General features: G+C 41.4%; 1 protein-coding gene across 1 annotated transcript in view; it reads left to right on the forward strand.

Annotated features, from left to right (window-relative positions):
• The window catches only part of LOC134206328 (neurexin 1), a 532,462-nt gene that overhangs the window by 173,279 nt on the left and 340,116 nt on the right, over positions 1-19,067 (forward strand). The window contains exon 5 of the mRNA XM_062682027.1: positions 10,936-10,989. Coding sequence (XP_062538011.1) covers positions 10,936-10,989 — 54 coding nt within the window. The remainder of the gene's footprint in view (positions 1-10,935; positions 10,990-19,067) is intronic.

Here is a 19,067-nt window from a genome sequence, read left to right on the forward strand (position 1 = left end):
CGCCAGCAGGAAGATCGAGATCGTGAAGAGACGGAGCAACTGTACCGCGCTAATAACACACGAAAGTTCTATGAGAAGTTAAACCGTTCACGTAAGGGCCACGTGCCACAGCCTGATATGTGTAAGGACATAAACGGGAACCTTCTTACGAACGAGCGTGAGGTGATCCAAAGGTGGCGGCAGCACTACGAAGAACACCTGAATGGCGATGTGGCAGACGAAGATGGCGGTATGGTGATGGACCTGGGAGAACGCGCGCAGGACATAATTCTACTGGCTCCGGATCTCCAGGAAATCCAGGAGGAGATTGGCCGGCTGAAGAACAACAAAGCCCCTGGGGTTGACCAACTACCAGGAGAGCTATTTAAACACGGTGGTGAGGCACTGGCTAGAGCGCTGCACTGGGTCATTACCAAGATTTGGGAGGAGGAAGTTTTGCCGCAGGAGTGGATGGAAGGTGTGTCCCATCTACAAAAAGGGCGATAAGCTGGATTGTAGCAACTACCGCGCAATCACATTGCTGAACGCTGCCTACAAGGTACTCTCCCAAATTTTATGCCGTCGACTAGCACCAACTGCAAGGGAGTTCGTGGGGCAGTACCAGGCGGGTTTTATGGGCGAACGCTCCACCACGGACCAGGTGTTCGCCATTCGCCAAGTACTGCAGAAATGCCGCGAATACAACGTGCCCACACATCATCTATTCATCGACTTCAAAGCCGCATATGATACAATCGATCGGGACCAGCTATGGCAGCTAATGCACGAACACGGTTTTCCGGATAAACTGACACGGTTGATCAAAGCGACGATGGATCGGGTGATGTGCGTAGTTCGAGTTTCTGGGGCATTCTCGAGTCCCTTCGAAACCCGCAGAGGGTTACGGCAAGGTGATGGTCTTTCGTGTTTGCTATTCAACATCGCTTTGGATGGGGTAATACGAAGAGCAGGGATTAACACGAGTGGTACAATTTTCAATAAGTCCGTCCAGCTATTTGGTTTCGCCGACGACATAGATATTATGGCACGTAACTTTGAGAAGATGGAGGAAGCCTACATCAGACTGAAGAGGGAAGCTAAGCGGATCGGACTAGTCATCAACACGTCGAAGACGAAGTACATGATAGGAAGAGGTTCAAGAGAAGACAATGTGAGCCACCCACCGCGAGTTTGCATCGGTGGTGACGAAATCGAGGTGGTAGAAGAATTTGTGTACTTGGGCTCACTGGTGACTGCCGAAAATGACACCAGCAGAGAAATTCGGAGACGCATAGTGGCTGGAAATCGTACGTACTTTGGACTCCGCAAGACGCTCCGATCGAATAGAGTTCGCCGACGTACCAAACTGACAATCTACAAAACGCTAATTAGACCGGTAGTCCTCTACGGACACGAGACCTGGACGATGCTCGTGGAGGACCAACGCGCACTTGGAGTTTTCGAAAGGAAAGTGCTGCGTACCATCTATGGTGGGGTGCAGATGGCGGACGGTACGTGGAGGAGGCGAATGAACCACGAATTGCATCAGCTGTTAGGAGAACCATCCATCGTTCACACCGCGAAAATCGGACGACTGCGATGGGCCGGGCACGTAGCCAGAATGTCGGACAGTAACCCGGTGAAAATGGTTCTCGACAACGTTCCGACGGGCACAAGAAGGCGAGGTGCGCAGCGGGCAAGGTGGATCGATCAGGTGGAAGATGACTTGCGGACCCTCCGTAGACTGCGTGGTTGGCGACGTGTAGCCATGGACCGAGCCGAATGGAGAAGACTTTTATGTGCAGCACAGGCCACTCCGGCCTTAGTCTGATAATAAATAAATAATAATAATACATGCATTCATCTTTTAGACTAGGTGTTTCGTGTTTTCTTAACACTATCATCCTTATTTGCTATGTTACATTTTAAGTTATTATTAATACATTTCAATTGCCTCTGGCAGTTAGAATTTTTCCTCTGGTTTAATTAAACCATGTAGGAATTACAATGTTTTCAACTTAAACTAAACTTAACCTGTTTAAAACTAAGGGTACAAGGAGTTAATCGTTGCAATAGAAGATTGCAACGATTTTTGTCTAAAATTGGAAATTATTTTGTTGGACATTTGTTGCAATGTCTCAATATTAGAAATTCTATGAAGTTCATTGGTACTATACCACGGAGGCAACTTCAGAATCATTTTGAAAATTTTCGTTTGAATCCTCTGGAGTGCGTTCTTTCTGGTAGTACAGCAACTAGCCCATATTGGCACAGCATACAACATGGCTGGTCTAAAATTTGTTTGTAAATCAAAAGTTTGTTCTTAAGACAAAGTTTTGATTTTCTGTTTATAAGTGGATATAGGCACTTAATATATTTGTTACATTTGGCTTGAAGGCCTTCAATGTGATTTTAAAAGTTAATTTTGATCTAACAGAAATCCTAAATATTTAGCTTCGCTAGACCAATTAATTGGAACCCCATTCATAGTGACAATATGTCTGCTAGAAGGTTTCAAATAAGAAGCTCTCGGCTTATGTGGGAAAATTATAAGCTGAGTTTTGGAAGCATTCGGGGAAATTTTCCATTTTTGCAAGTAAGTGGAGAAAATATCCAAAATGACACGAAGGCTACGCCCTTTGGCTGAAAGGCCCGTGTCATCTGCAAACAAAGTTTTTTGACATCCTGGTGCTAAATCAGGTAAGTCAGAAGTAAAAATGTTATACAATATGGGCCCCAGTATGCTGCCTTGGGGGACACTAGTTTCACAGGTAATCTATCAGATTTAGTATTCTGATAGTTTACCTGCAGCGAGCGATCTGATAAATAATTTTGGATCAGTTTAATAATGTACAGAGGAAAATTAAAATTCATCAATTTTACAATCAAACCTTCATGCCAAACACTGTCAAATGCTTTCTCTATATCAAGAAGAGCAACTCCAGTCGAATATCCTTCAGATTTGTTGAGCCGAATTAAGTTCGTAACTCTTAATAACTGATGGGTGGTTGAATAGATGGGCCCTCCTTAGCCGTGCGGTAAGATGCGCGGCTACAAAGCAAGACCATGCTGAGGGTGGCTGGGTTCGATTCCCGGTGCCGGTCTAGGCAATTTTCGGATTGGAAATTGTCTCGATTTCCTTGGGCATAAAAGTATCATCGTGCTAGCCTCATGATATACGAATGCAAAAATGGTAACCTGGCTTAGAAACCTCGCAGTTAATAACTGTGGAAGTGCTTAATGAACACTAAGCTGCGAGGCGGCTCTGTCCCAGTGTGGGGATGTAATGCCAATAAGAAGAAGAAGAAGGTTGAATGCCCATGGCGAAAACCAAATTGCTCATCAGCAAAAATAGAATTGTCATTAATATGAACCATCATTCTATTTAAAATAATCTTTTCAAACATTTTGCTTATTGAAGAAAGCAAACTGATTGGGCGATAACTAGAAGCCTCAGCTGGATTTTTGTCCGGCTTCAAAATTGGAACAACTTTGGCGTTTTTCCATTTATCTGGGAAGTATGCCAATTGAAAACATTTGTTAAATAAATTAACCAAAAAGGATAAAGAGCTCTCAGGAAGTTTTTTGATAAGTATGTAGAAAATACCGTCATCACCCGGGGCTTTCATATTTTTAAATTTTTCTAGTAATAGATCTCACTTCATACAAATTAGTTCCCAACGTAGGGTCAAAAACATTATCTTGGTTGAGAATGTCTTCGAAGCTTCGTGTAACCTGATCCTCAATTGGACTAGTGAGACCTAGACTAAAATTATGGGCACTCTCGAACTGCTGAGCAAGTTTTTGAGCCTTTTCGCCATTTGCTAATAAAATTTTATTTCCCTCTTTAAGCGCTGGAATTGGCTTTTGAGGTTTTTTAAGAATTTTCGTTAATTTCCAAAAGGGTTTCGAACTGGGATCCAACTTGAGACATTATTCTCAAAGTTGGTATTTCTCAGAATAGCGAAACGTTTTTTAATTTCATTTTGCAAATCTCGCCAAATAACTTTCAACGCGGGATCGCGAGTTCTTTGGTATTGCCTTCTTCTCACATTTTTAAGACGGATCAGTAGCTGAAGATCGTCGTCAATAATAATGGAGTTGAATTTAACTTCACATTTCGGAATTGCAATGCCTCTGGCTTCGACAATTAAATTTGTCAAAGATACGAGAGCATTATCAATATCACTTTTGGTATCGAGAGGAATATCAACATCAAAATTCCTATCGATATACGTTTTGAGAGAATCCCAATCAGCTCTATGATAATTAAAAGTAGAGCTGATTGGATTATAAATGGCTTCTTGTGAGATTTCAAATGTCAGAGGAAGGTGATCAGAGTCAAAGTCAGCATGAGTTACCAATTGGCCACACAGCTGACTTGAATCCGTTAAAACTAAATCAATTGTAGAAGGATTTCGACTGGAAGAAAAACAAGTAGGGCCATTGGGATATTGAATAGTATAATATCCCGCAGAACAATCTTCAAATAAAATTTTGCCGTTGGAATTGCTTTGAGCATTATTCCATGAACGGTGTTTGGCATTGAAGTCACCAATTACGAAGAATTTTGATTTGTTGCGAGTCAGAATTTGAAGATCAGCTTTCAACAAATTCTTTTGCTGTCCATTGCATTGAAAAGGCAAGTAGGCTGCAATGAAGGAAAATTGTCCAAAACTTGTTTCAACAGAAACTCCCAAGGTTTCAAAAACTTTGGTTTCAAACGAAGAAAATAATTTATGTTTGATACGTCTATTAATGACAATGGCGACCCCACCACAGGCGCTGTCAAGACGATCATTTCTGTAGATAAAATAGTTTGGATCTCTTTTAATGGAGAGTCCTGGTTTTAAATACGTTTCAGTTATAATGGCAATATGCACATTATGAACTGAAAGGAAGTTGAATAATTCATCTTCCTTACCCTTTAGAGAGCGGGCATTCCAATTTAGAACTTTCACACAATTATTTGGATCCATTGAAACGGAGTCCGATAACAATTTTTGTGTGTACTTTATACCAACCTGAACAGCTTCAGGAATGGTATTTGCTTTGAACATTGCATCAATCATGTGATGCAATTGTTCAGTTAAAAAATCAAAATCGGAAGCAGTCATGCTACCTGAATCGGCAACATGACCGTTATTTTCCGTTGGGACATGGGTATAAACCTCATTTTGAGAAGAGAAATTTGGTCTACCAGCAGCGATGTTTGCATACGTAGGTACATTGGAAAAATTGGAATTTACTGAAGTGCTTGCTACCCGTTGACGAGCGGGTTGTTTGTGAATTGTGGTGGGTATGAATTGCTCGACCGGTAACCGGTTTCGAAATTTGAGCGTTTGAAAAATTTCTACCCGTCGAATCTGGGATCCGATTGGAATTTCCCGTCATCAATTTTGCACGGGAATTCAAAACTTTTTTGCGTGAAGGGCATTCCCAGAAATTGGATTTATGATTGCTCCATAATTTGCGCACTTGAATTTATTGAATCTTCTCTCACAGGACATGCGTCCTTGGCGTGAGAGGTTCCACCACAAATCATGCATTTAGCATCCATGTGACAATGTTTGGTTCCATGACCCCACTTTTGGCACTTACGGCACTGGGTAGGGTTTTGGAAATTTCCCCAGGCATGCGGAAATGTTCCCATGTAACACGGACATTAGATATAATACAGGCCTTTTCCAAACTTTTCACATTATTTAGTTCACTTTTGTTAAAATGAACTAAATAAAATTCTTGAGAAATGCCCCTCTGGGAAGTACCAGAATGGGATTTCTTTTTCATCTTAATTACCTGGACTGGTGAAAATCCAAGTAATTGAGAAATTTCAATTTTAATCTCATCCAGTGATTTGTCATCACTGGGGAGACCTTTCAAGACTACTTTGAACAATCGCTCAGTTTTGTCGTCGTATGTGAAGAATTTATGGCGCTTCTCAGTTAAATACTGAAGAAGACGTTTGCGATCGTCAAAGGATCCCGGCAAAACGCGGCAATCACCCTTCCTAGCAATCTGAAATGAAACCTTGATCCCCTGAAGGTTACTCAAAATCTCATTCCGGAAGCCAGAAAACTCGGCAACAGATACCACAATTGGCGGAATCCTTTGCTTTTTCGCATGAATCGAATCACCTGGGCTAGAGGTAGATTCGATTTGCTCAATTTCATCATTAATCAAATCGAACTGATTGCTCAGTTCGATTGGAGAAGAATTATTTCCGATATTAGAGTTAGAAGGAATATCTGAATTCTCCAGCTTCCTTCTATTTTTTCCGCGCTTGGGCAGGACGGTCTTGAAACCTTGTTTCTTTGAAGGAAGTGGAGAATTCAGAGACTCCTTCCTCTTGTTTTTGTTAATACTCATTGCTGAGCGTGGATACGTGACCTTCTAAGAGGTGTTTCCCAGAACGGTGTCCCTGCAGGATTACCAGCGCTTGTCGGAATTTTACTTCCGCAAACGGGTCCAACGTAAAACGAAGGCACGGGTCCAAGCAAAGATCGTAACGGGGTCAGTGTTACAAATAGCGCTAAGAAGCACCGTTGAAATTAAAATAGCTTCGGGTAGTATTAAAAACTTCCTTCCGCAAGAGAGAAAGAACCGCACAGCACGAAAGCACGATGTGGTCTGCCCTTCTCATTTCTCATTGCGCACTTCGCACTTTTTACTGTAAAAAGCGAGAAGTGCAACTTGAGAAGTTAGAAATGAGAAGTGAGAAATAAGAAGTGAGAATTGAGAAGTGAGATGTACTACTACTCACTCCACATTTTCACTGTAGAAAGTGAGGAATGAGTAATAAGAAGTGAGAAATTAGTAATGATAATTGAAAAGTGAGAAGCTTTACTTATTTCTCACTTAATCTTTCTGGCTTATGGAAGATTAAGTGAGAAGTGAGAAATGAGAACGAGGGATAAAAGGTGAGAAGTGATACGTCTCACTTCTTATTTTTCACTTTTGATGACGAACTTTTCGCTTTTCACAGTAAAAAGGGCGAAGTGCGAAATGAGAAATGAGAAGTGCTTCTTTTCCTTCGCAATTTTTCCTTCTCAATAGTCATCGATCCAAAAAAAGGCTGAATTACCAAAACAATACTAAACTACTTAAAAAAATCTCCTATTGCCTTATTCAAAGCAAATACATTCTTCTACCGAAGTGATCATTGTTGTTGCTAGGGATCCTATTATAAGAGATGGCGAATACGTAAATAAACGCTGTCAGCACTCGCCGCAACGCAAAATGTTGACCTTCGCACATGACTTTGCATCTGATAACACTTTTCGATTATGTTTTCTATCCTCATGCATTGTCAACGAGATAAAAGTGCAACACAAATAGAGGTCCAAAAATCATCCGCGATGACGTTTGTTATAACTTTGGTTGGTGGCGGCGTTTTCGGCCTTTTGAACCAGTGGCGACGTGAATCGACGTTACATTTTTTCAAAACATCAAGAACAAGCTTCATAGAATCCAAATTTAAAAGTACTCGCGTTTTCAAGGGCACACCCAAGGATGTTATCGATCATTTAGTAATCTGTCTTCGATCATTTAGCAGTTTGTCAATAACCCATTCCAGAGGCCTAATTTCAAAATGTATTGCATGGTGGACTTTAGTTCGAAGGTTTTTCTTCAACTCTCCGTAACAGGTCGATGTTCAAAATCCACTATAAAAGGAGTTACGGTGTTAGTTGTTATATTTATACTAAATAATAACAAAATATGCAATCATTTAGTATAAGGTACCCGGGGTAAGTGAAAATATGGGGTAAGTGGGTACTATGGCTGCCGATTAATCCGTGAACGTTTTTAATGGTAACTATGTTCTAGAAAGATGAAGCAGAACTATCAACGAATTCACCTGACACAAAAATATTTGGAATAAAGACCATTAGCGGCACCATACTAATGGTATTGTTTTATCATGAGTTTAAACTACAGGCAAAAGCTATTACTTTTTTTTTAATTCAATGGATTTCCAACAAAATAGTCGTTTCTAAATTCATCATTGATGTGGAAAGTGAATATTTTGAGCAATTGAATAATTGTGTGATATCGAAAACGATTTAAAAGTTTTGATCAAAGCCAGAATCTGCAATTTTCACTTGCCCTTGAGTTTTAACATAGATGGGGCAAGTGGGACATATTTGAACAACATTCTCGATAGAGCCATTTTACCTGTTTTTAGATTGTTGTCTAGTTAAAAATAACTTCGACACTCATATATCATGTGGATCTGAATCAAATGCAGTGGATATATTTATTTTCGTTGTTAAGAAGTAGTGTACAGTTGATTTACCAAATATGTATTTTACTTTCTGAAAATTATCTCCCTCATGGAAAAGAGCAATGCTTATAACTATGTGAAATTTTCCGTTTACAGTGTAAATAATCTATTTATTTTACAATAGATCAACAGGTTTTGTCTTGTGTTTTGTAATTTTTGAACTTCGCATCAGATTTTTAGATAAATAAAGTGCTTAGGACATAAATTGGCCATTTTGTTCTATTACAAATTTACAACACTGCGCATCGCCTGAATAAAAACGTTTCTTTCGAGGTTCTAATTTATGTAATAATTTGTGTTCTAAACAGATAAACATTCATTCGAAAGGTGAACAAAGATTTGCGTATCTTTTCCATCTAACACATTTGGTAAGAAAGTAAGCTAATAGCTAATGGAAAGCCAGTCAATAGCCAATTAAAAAGTGACATCTGCTAACATTGTAAACCCTTTCTTTTTGCAAAAACAAAAGTCTGACAAGCAATAAACCTCCATCCATGATCTGAAATACTACGACTCAGAAACTACATGAACATTTTATCTACATTCTTCATATTAGTTTCGTTCGACAGTATAAAGCAGAATAGGTCTCACTTGCCCTGTTTGAAGGGGTAAGTGGGTCCCACAGGTAAATTTATTTCTGTCACTACCAATATTTTTTGTAACTGAATAAATGGCTTACAACACGTCCACACTTCAACAACGGAAGCATATAATGATGTATCCGTGGTTAATGTCCTGAAATACCCTGTTTTCTTAGTATGCGTAAACAATTTTGTTGAACTAGCGTTTTTTTAGGTCCAACTTGCCCCGGGGTACCTTTAGTTACTGCTACTAGCGCTATAGCTCCGTTATTAGAGAAATTCAAACAACGAACTGTCAGGCAGAGTTGTAGATAAACCTTTGCACTAGAAGTCCACCATACAACACATTTTGAAATTTAGCTTCTGGAATGAGTTATTGACAAACTACTAAATGATCGAAGGCAGATTACTAAATGATCGATAACATCCTTGGGCACACCACTCGATACGGAAGCAACTCACAACTGGCATTTTTAGTAAGTATTTCACGCATGCTGCGACGCAACAAACCTGAAATAATAAAAATGACAGTTTTGCGTTGCTTCCGTAATGTGTGGTGTGCCCTTCAAAACGCTCTAGTACTTTTAAATTTGGATTCCGTGAGGATAGTCCTTAACGGTATAATCTTTTGAGCTAGTAATACTTCGAAATTTCCATGCATAGGTCTTTGAAATTTTCAGAGCAATTTGTTCTGAAATTCCGATTTAGATTTTTGCGGGAAATTTTTTGGTCATTTGGTCGAAAATATAATTTTCTTAACAGGTCAAATGGTCAAAAAATATCGACCCATTCGGCCAAATCGCCTTTTTGTCAAACAACCATTTTAGTAGGTTCAACAACTTTTGGCCTAGTACCGTGGGGCATCGAAATCCGTACACTTAAGCACCTTAGTATATGAAAAAATCATTAGAAAATAGGAATCGAATGTAAATAAAACGTTAGTCATTGACACAGGAGCATGAAGGCTTTTACTTTTGAAGTGTTTCACATTTACTCATAAAAACTACTAAAAACATGAGAATATTTTGAATTAAATCAACTACTCCTGAATCGAAATCCGTCCACCGTGGACGGATTTCTGAATCAAAGGATCAAAATCCGTACAGCTATTTCTTAACTAAATATTTAAATTGAAACAACCTGATTGACTAAACTACCACTGTAAATAGTTCGATATGCACCTTGAGAAGCGATCCCGTCGATTTGTATTCCGCTTATCTTATGTAATGATTTGCAATTAGCAATTAAAACACAGTTACTTTTGGTGCAATTATGCTGTACCCGAAAACAAGATGGCGGCACAAACTCCGCGTTTGGTGGGTGGAGATTAGTTTTTGATTTTTGTGGTTTTAATTTCAACACCTTCTTTCCAATTCTATACCCTAAAAGCTTACTGTCAAGTATCTGAACAGAATAAGATTAATTATTCCTACATTAATTACCTTTAACCTCTCTTAATTTATTGATATCTCATGAGGTGGACGGATTTCGGTGCTGTACGGATTTCGGTCCCGCACGGTAGCCATCGTCCAAATTGTTATGAGTGAATACGCTTTACATTAAACCGGTGAATGCATATTTTTAAAGGATTCACGTCTTATTTTGCCTTGAATAATGAATAATATTCCCAATTGGCCTATTTATAGAAAGTAGTTTTTATAGAAGTGAATATCCTTTTCTAAATTTTTCCATCTCATCCACATGGTTTTTGAAAAGGGGCATTCGATGTAGGATTAATATGATAAAGACCGTTCCGATAATTATAAGTACACTTAGAAATAATCAGCAATTGGAATGGCATTTGATATTTCATGAAAATGTCGATTCCTCTAATAGATTACATCCTACTCTTTCATGTGATGTATTAATTCCGATTTTTTTTTGCTTTAAATTAAGAAAATATGAAGCTTTGATTTTTGATCAATTTTTTTTTAAAGTGTTCCCTTTTCATCGTCTGGACAACCCTTTCTGGTTGTTGAAGTTGGTAAATGTTGTTAGTTTTCGTATTTTTAAACATTTCCGCTTTTATACTTCTCATCAGCTTGGACACACCAAATTAATAAAAAATCTCTTTTCCACTTTCTTTTACAGTGTGGTGATTCACCTTGCGATTTGACGGCGATTCCGCGGGAAAAAGTGACAAGGGTAAGTTTTTGTGTGAAGTTTGAGTGCTGTTGTACTCAGATGAAATCTGAAATGAGAAACCAAAGCATAAATTCACTTTCCATAAACAGTTAAATATATGTAAATCCTGCTTAACTCTACATAATGAAATCGTTTTCGTATCATGAGTTATGGGCACATGCTGAGTATTATACCACCGTTTTTATGTCCTAGATGTCAGTCGCGAATTCCACCAAGTATAAATCTGGGAAGCAACTCTCGTAAAAAGTTAACGATGAATTCGAATGCAAGAAACTGGTGTGTTTTGATCGTCCATAAGCAGTTTCGTTTTTCTTATACACTGGATGGATAATGAATAAACTAGAATATCAAAAAATAGGGATCTCCAGTAGCCTTGCGAGCAAAGGTGTAGGATTACCCATCCGGAGATGGCAAGTTCGATTCTCGGTCCGGTCCAGGATGTTTTCGGATGCCCAGGGCATAGTGTATCTATTGTACTTGTCACACAAGATACGTACTCATGCAATGGCGGGCATAGGAAAGCTTACAATTAATATCTGAGGAATGTACTTGTGGCATAACCAGATTTTACTCAAGATTGTCGTCTAATGTTGCGTGGGTTAATGCGAACATAGTTCGTCAAAGTTAGTGCTCGTTATTTTATTCGAATGAGTCTGACACTGCGGTTTTCATGTACAAAAGCTGACGGTTTAAACTGGTTGACACAACTCCAAAACAATACTCTGAAATTTAGAGAACATTTTGTCATGATGCACCTAAATCAGTGAGCTAAACCAATAATTGAATTCCACCGTAACTAATTGTCATCAAATCACATTAATTGTCCCGCATTGCATCCCGTATCTCACACATCATAAATGGCCACAAGCCGATGTGATGTGCTGCTGCTGCCAGCCACGCCGCTACTACATTATTCAGAAAGTCAAGCCCCGGCTGGGGTAAAAGTTCAACGTCTACAAACTACAAATGGCCGGACGAACCCCTTGAAAGAGAAACTGAACGTCGAGCGAACGAGGGATGGTTCGACTGTGCCCGTCAATGACTCCTCTGCTCCATGCATCATATTAACCAGTGGGGATCATTGTGCGTGATGAACTCGTTCGGTAGTTAGTTATAAAGTCTCTTGTCTTGATTTACTGTTGACTAATTAAATGATCCTTTCTCCGCCAAAACAATGGTCTAATCACTTTCATTTGCCAATATTTTTCTTTTGATTCGCATTATATGAACAGCATAGAAAGTGTAATCATTGCGTTTTGTAACTGCTTCCCCATGCACACCTACCTTGCGTTGAGTGAGCGAACCTCAGTCTGCAGTGCAAGGGTTGGGTAATTTGTTTATCTCGCAGCGAGGGATTAAACGTGACCGTCGGATGGGGTGGTGTACGCCAAAAGATGATGACGCCTCATGTGAGTTGATCCCGATTCCTCGCTAGGGTTAGTCACGGGTTGCCTCCCCACCCGTGTTAGCCGCCAACAATGAAAGTCACGGCACATTAAATGCAGCGAAAGTAGGTATCAGAGTGCTGTTCCCAGGCAAGATTACGGCTGAACGGGGAAAGCATATGCATGCACTTATGCACATGTGATCCCATGCACACGGCCTGGTGTTCATGTTGAAAACTTCGATGTTTAAAACCCTTTCACGTTCTTACAGTAAACTGAAGTTTTGTGCAGCTAACATCCTAAAAATTGACGACAGCTGACTTTAAACATTACAATTTTAATTGTAGCACACTCTTCTTTTGGACTTAATATGTCCGAAGTTGAATTTAAATGAGATTTGTTTCACTACACTCGATAAGGTCCAAAGCATTCCAAGAACCCGTAATATCTTCCTCAACCAATCGAATCCATTGTCCAGTGTCATGTAAGTTGACGGTTGATGGTAGAATATCACGAAAATAAGGTAGAGTAATTGAAGGTACCCTCTGCATTCCAATTAGTACTGTCTCACCCAACACTTTCACAAACTCATTTGTGTGATTACTTGGGAATTGGAAAAAATATGCCATTTTCTGTAGATAGAATTCCTTAAAAACTGAAAGAAAAGCGTTAAGAAAATATGATGTAACTATTTTGTTACATCCGATCGAAATCGCGAGATTGTATTTATAAGACAACCATAGCATCCATTCAAGTCGAAATGGATAAAAAGATCGAAAGATACAATAGTAGAAGGTTGTATCATAGACACGAGCGCTAATTGAACGTAGAATTACAAATATAGGGCGATAGTGGATGCGAAATTCGATCATTAAACATTCAACACTGTCTGACAAAATTGAATTTTTCAATAGTTAAATGCATTGAATCAATTGTTTGCAATAGTTGTATGAAATCTTACTTGTATAAAATGACCCCCCTATCTTACCGAAAAACGTAATTCTACGTTAAAAAAAATAGATGTCTATCGGCTTTCAGCACACGTAGACGAATGAAGAGTAGGTTGAGCGCAGAGCCAATGGAATAAGACTTCCGAATGTTCACCTTCTGGCGGAATATTACCATCGTCGATATTTTCACGGCAACGCAGAAACGGTTGGCGCCAAAATGTCTTTGTAGGGAGTCCGGTTCCAGTCAAGTATCAGAACAGAATAGCTGTGTTGGTGAATTTAATAATAAGCTTTGATTACTGATTTTTATGAGTACCTACCTATATCTATGATGATCGTACACTCCGTGTTGTCTGGAGCAAAACTGAATGTAATTTCATATACCAGGTCGTTCGTTCTTGGGCCGCCAATCGCCAGTCTATCTGCACGCGCATCTTCTTCGATTACACACAGCCAGCGAGTGCGGGACCTACCCCGGATCCGACATTATTTTTCAGGTTCTCTGCTAAACATCACTTTTGTTGATCTCTCTTTTGGCATACGCACTGTATGTCTAGCTAACTGTAATCTGCCGTGTTTTGGTACAACTCGTGATTCATGCGTTTACGCCAATCACCATTTTCCACCCCGTCACCAAGTATTGAACACAGTATTTTCCGCTCAAACACTGAGAATTCGATTGTTTGCATATTTTAACATCCATGCTTCATGGCCGTACAGGGCGACTGGACGAATTAAAGATGTGTACAGAGCTAGGGGCAGCAGGGACTATGTCCAAGGGCTTGACGATCCCTCCCCAGGCCATCTGCGAGCTGTGGCGCCTGCCTAGGATGTGGTGGGGTTTGACAGTGGGCCCTGTTAAACCTCTATAAAAAGCTGCATGTATCCGCAAGTAGGCTCCGCCAAAGCGACCGTGTGCCGCTCAAAGCGCACAAGCCCAAGTCCTGGTGTTAGGTGGGACGCTAAACAGCCCTGACACGACGGCCCTCCGACGAGACAGGAGGTTTGCGCAGGCCCAATAAGCCGCCTTTAAAAACAACTATTACGAACGACATAGAAGATAATACGACTCGATACAATCGGCACCGACCTAGGCGACGAATAAAGGATCACGATTGGAAGCTTGGAACATGGAACTGCAAGTCGCTAGGCTTCGCAGGTCGCTGCAGGAAATCTGCTGGACAGGACAGAAAGTGTGGAGAAGCGGGCATCGAGCGGCTACCTTCTACCCAAGCGGTGGCACCGCCAACGAGCTGGGAACCGGCTTCATAGTGCTGGGAAATATGCGCCAACGCGTGATTGGGTGGCAGCCAATCAATGCAAGGATGTGCAAGCTGAGGATAAAAGGCCGTTTCTTCAACTATAGCATCATCAACGTGCACTGCCCACACGAAGGGAGATCCGACGACGAGAAAGAAGCGTTCTATGCGCAGCTGGAGCAGACATACGATGGATGCCCACTGCGGGACGTCAAAATCGTCATCGGTGACATGAACGCTCAGGTAGGAAGGGAGGAAATGTATAGACCGGTCATCGGACCGGATAGTCTGCATACCGTATCGAACGACAACGGCCAACGATGCATAAACTTTGCAGCCTCCCGCGGAATGGTAGTCCGAAGCACTTTCTTCTCCCGTAAGAATATCCACAAGGCCACATGGCAATCACATAATCAAGTAACGGAAAACCAAATCGACGACGTTCTAATCGACGGTAAATTCTTCTCCGACATCACGAACGTACGCACTTACCGCAGTGCGAATATTGAATCCGACCACTACCTCGTCGCAGTATGTCTGCGCTCAAAACTCTCGACGGTGATCAACACGCGTCGGAGTCGTCCGCCGCGGCTTAACATTGGGCGGCTACAAGACGGTAGACTAGCCCAAGACTACGCGCAGCAGCTGGAAGTGGCACTCCCAACGGAAGAGCAGCTAGGCGCAGCATCTCTTGAAGATGGCTGGAGAGATATTCGATCCGCCATTGGAAGCACCGCAACCGCTGCACTAGGCACGGTGGCTCCGGATCAGAGAAACGACTGGTATGACGGCGAATGTGAGCAGTTAGTTGAGGAGAAGAATGCAGCATGGGCGAGATTGCTGCAACACCGCACGAGGGCGAACGAGGCACGATACAAACGGGCGCGGAACAGACAAAACTCGATTTTCCGGAGGAAAAAGCGCCAGCAGGAAGATCGAGACCGTGAAGAGACGGAGGAACTGTACCGCGCTAATAATGCACGAAAGTTCTATGAGAAGTTGAACCGTTCACGTAAGGGCCACGTGCCACAGCCTGATATGTGTAAGGACATAAACGGGAACCTTCTTACGAACGAGCGTGAGGTGATCCAAAGGTGGCGGCAGCACTACGAAGAGCACCTGAATAGCGATATGGCAGACAACGGTGGCGGTATGGTAATGAACCTAGGAGCACGCGCGCAGGACATGCGACTTCCGGCTCCGAATCTCCAGGAAATCCAGGAGGAGATCGGCTGGCTGAGAACTAGAAAGCCCCTGGAGTTGACCGACTACCAGGAGAGCTGTTTAAACACGGTGGTGAAGCACGGGCTAGAGCGCTGCACTGGGGGATTACCAAGGTTTGGGAGGATGAGGGACTGCCGCAGGAGTGGATGGAAGGTGTCGTGTGTCCCAGCTACAAAAGGGCGATAAGCTGGATTGTAGCAACTACCGCGCAATCACATTGCTGAACGCCGCCTACAAGGTACTCTCCCAAATTTTATGCCGTCGACTAACACCAATTGCAAGAGAGTTCGTGGGGCAGTACCAGGCGGGATTTATGGGTGAACGCTCTACCACAGACCAGGTGTTCGCCATACGTCAGGTATTGCAGAAATGCCGCGAATACAACGTGCCCACACATCATCTATTTATCGACTTCAAAGCCGCATATGATACAATCGATCGGGACCAGCTATGGCAGCTAATGCACGAAAACGGATTTCCGGATAAACTGATACGGTTGATCAAGGCGACGATGGATCGGGTGATGTGCGTAGTTCGAGTTTCAGGGGCATTCTCGAGTCCCTTCGAAACCCGTAGAGGGTTACGGCAAGGTGATGGTCTTTCGTGTCTGCTATTCAACATCGCTTTGGAGGGAGTAATACGAAGGGCAGGGATTGACACGAGTGGTACGATTTTCACGAAGTCCGTCCAGTTATTTGGTTTCGCCGACGACATTGATATCATGGCACGTAATTTTGAAAGGATGGAGGAAGCCTACATCAGACTGAAAAGCGAAGTTCAACAGATTGGGCTGGTCATCAACACGTCGAAGACGAAGTACATGATAGGAAGAGGCTCAAGAGAGGTCAATGTTAGCCACCCACCACGAGTTTCTATCGGTGGTGACGAAATCGAGGTGGTTGAAGAATTCGTGTACTTGGGCTCACTGGTGACCGCCGATAACGATACCAGCAGAGAAATTCGGAGACGCATAGTGGCTGGAAATCGTATGTACTTTGGACTCCGCAAGACGCTTCGATCGAATAGAGTTCGCCGCCGTACCAAACTGACTATCTACAAAACGCTTATAAGACCGGTAGTTCTCTACGGACACGAGACCTGGACGATGCTCGTGGAGGACCAACGCGCACTGGGAGTTTTCGAAAGGAAAGTGTTGCGTACCATCTATGGTGGGCTGAATGGAGAAGTCTTTTATGTGCAGCACAGGCCACTCCGGCCTTAGTCTGATGATAAATAAATAAAACAGAGCTAGTTTTGTCCGTGTCTGTAAGCTATGTAGTAAGACATGTAGCGGGAGGTTTCGGTTACCTGTTCGTGGTGTTGGTTTGCGTGTAAGTGCCATCAGATTGGACAAATCGACGTATGAATCTTTGTTTACAAAACCACATACGTCCTTTTGAATAAGTATCCGTATGAGTGATAAAATTGATTTTTGTTGACATCAAAGAAATTCAGAAAATTCAGTAAGATAGCTTTTCTACTACAGTTCTTCAAACAGTTCCGCCCCTGGACGCCTCAGCAGCGTTCTTGCAGCAAACCATTCAACAATTTTTCTCAATAATTCCATAAAACATCTGTGAGGATTCATCCCAAAAATTTCTCAATTTATTTCTCCAGAAAGCTTCAATTATTTTCCAAATAATCTTAAAAAATACTAATGAGAACTTTTCTACTCTCGCTTAGGAATTCCGTCGTAAAATCCTCCAGAAATTACATTGCTCCACAAACTCATTTGAGGATTACTTCGTGAATTCCTTTAAGAATTGCTTCAGGAATAACCCCCAAAAACTTCAAGCAAATATGAAGAAACTCAAGGCAACTGCATTTGACCTATATGGAAGATTTTCCGGAGAAACTCCAAAAATTCTATCAGAAGCCTCTCCGAAATTTTCTTTGAAAAATCGTCCAAGAGTTCCACCGAAAATTAGAACAGGAATTATTCTTAAAATGATCTCAGAAATTCCTCCGGTAATTTCTAATACTATTTTTCCAAGAATTTGCCAATCCTTTAGAAGCCCTTTTAATTTTTTTTTTAGAAAATTCCTTCCGAAATTTCCTCAAAAATTACTATGAAAGTTGCTTAAGCAAATTCTACAGGAATTTCTCCGAGAATTCCTCCAGGAATTCTTTTGTGATGTTTTTCGAAAAAAAAGTCCTCCAGAAAGTCCTCTTGGAAATCTGTAAGAATATCCTAGTCATTTCTCTAAGAACTCCTCTGGACAATCCTCTGGTAATACCTGGTAGAACTCCTTCAAAATTACTCCTGAAACTCTATCTGAAATTCTTCTACATATTTCTTCGGATTTTTTTTGAAAATTGCTTCAACTATTTGCAACCATAGCCGACCCTGGGAGTCCTGCTACGTCCCAGAAAGGGGACGTGCTTAAGCCCTAAGCTGCTGGTCTACAGCCAACGGCAGCTTTCGGGGTGGGTACACAAGATCTCTTTTCTCCCGGGTCCCAGGATGTTAATTGGTAGGGAGAGTATTCGATAGGGTGGTTCTAAATGAAAATCAGAAGGGTTGTGCACAAGACACGACCGCAAGGTAGACGTTGGACGTAAAGATATTATTGTAACACAATACGCATTGTAGTTTATTATGGTTATGATTTAAGTGTCAACTAACGTTGTGTATAATTTTCTGCAGCGTCCTCCTCCTTCTCTTGCACGGTCGAGCTGGCGGAGGAAATCAAAGTACATCTGCCTATATCGATTTCCCCACATGCCAACAGCATCCGAGTTACATTTAGCTTGGTGTCACTGCGGAAATAAAGCGGATTAGATCCTGATCTATTTAACCAAAAGGCCCTTTTCGGGGCCACAAAAATCACAGGAAGAGGGAAATTATCGACTTGATTTTTATTCATTGTTCGAATTAATTGAAAAGAACCTATTCTAGTGATAAGAATTATTGTCGATCATAATCACTCGAATCACATTTCTATCCATACGAATACATTTTTTCAGTTTCGCCTTCTGACACGCGCTCGTGATTTTACTACCGACGCCAACATTCTGCTGTCGCCAAGCGATTATAATTAAATTATAATCTTGGCACTTTAAATAAAATTCGTCTCGGCTAAACCTTCGCTTCCACAAAATTGTGATCCTGAGAATCGATTTATTTTCAATACCTACCCAATCACAAACTGCAACAAACCCAAATAAGAATCTTGAGAAAATTTCACTTGGCTGCCACTGATGCCATCCATGCGAATAAATATTTGTAGCATCTCCCTCCGACGCGCCTCTTCCTCGTG

The sequence above is a fragment of the Armigeres subalbatus genome, chromosome 1 (genome assembly GCF_024139115.2).
Source record: "Armigeres subalbatus isolate Guangzhou_Male chromosome 1, GZ_Asu_2, whole genome shotgun sequence".
Classification (NCBI taxonomy): Eukaryota; Metazoa; Arthropoda; class Insecta; order Diptera; family Culicidae; genus Armigeres; species Armigeres subalbatus.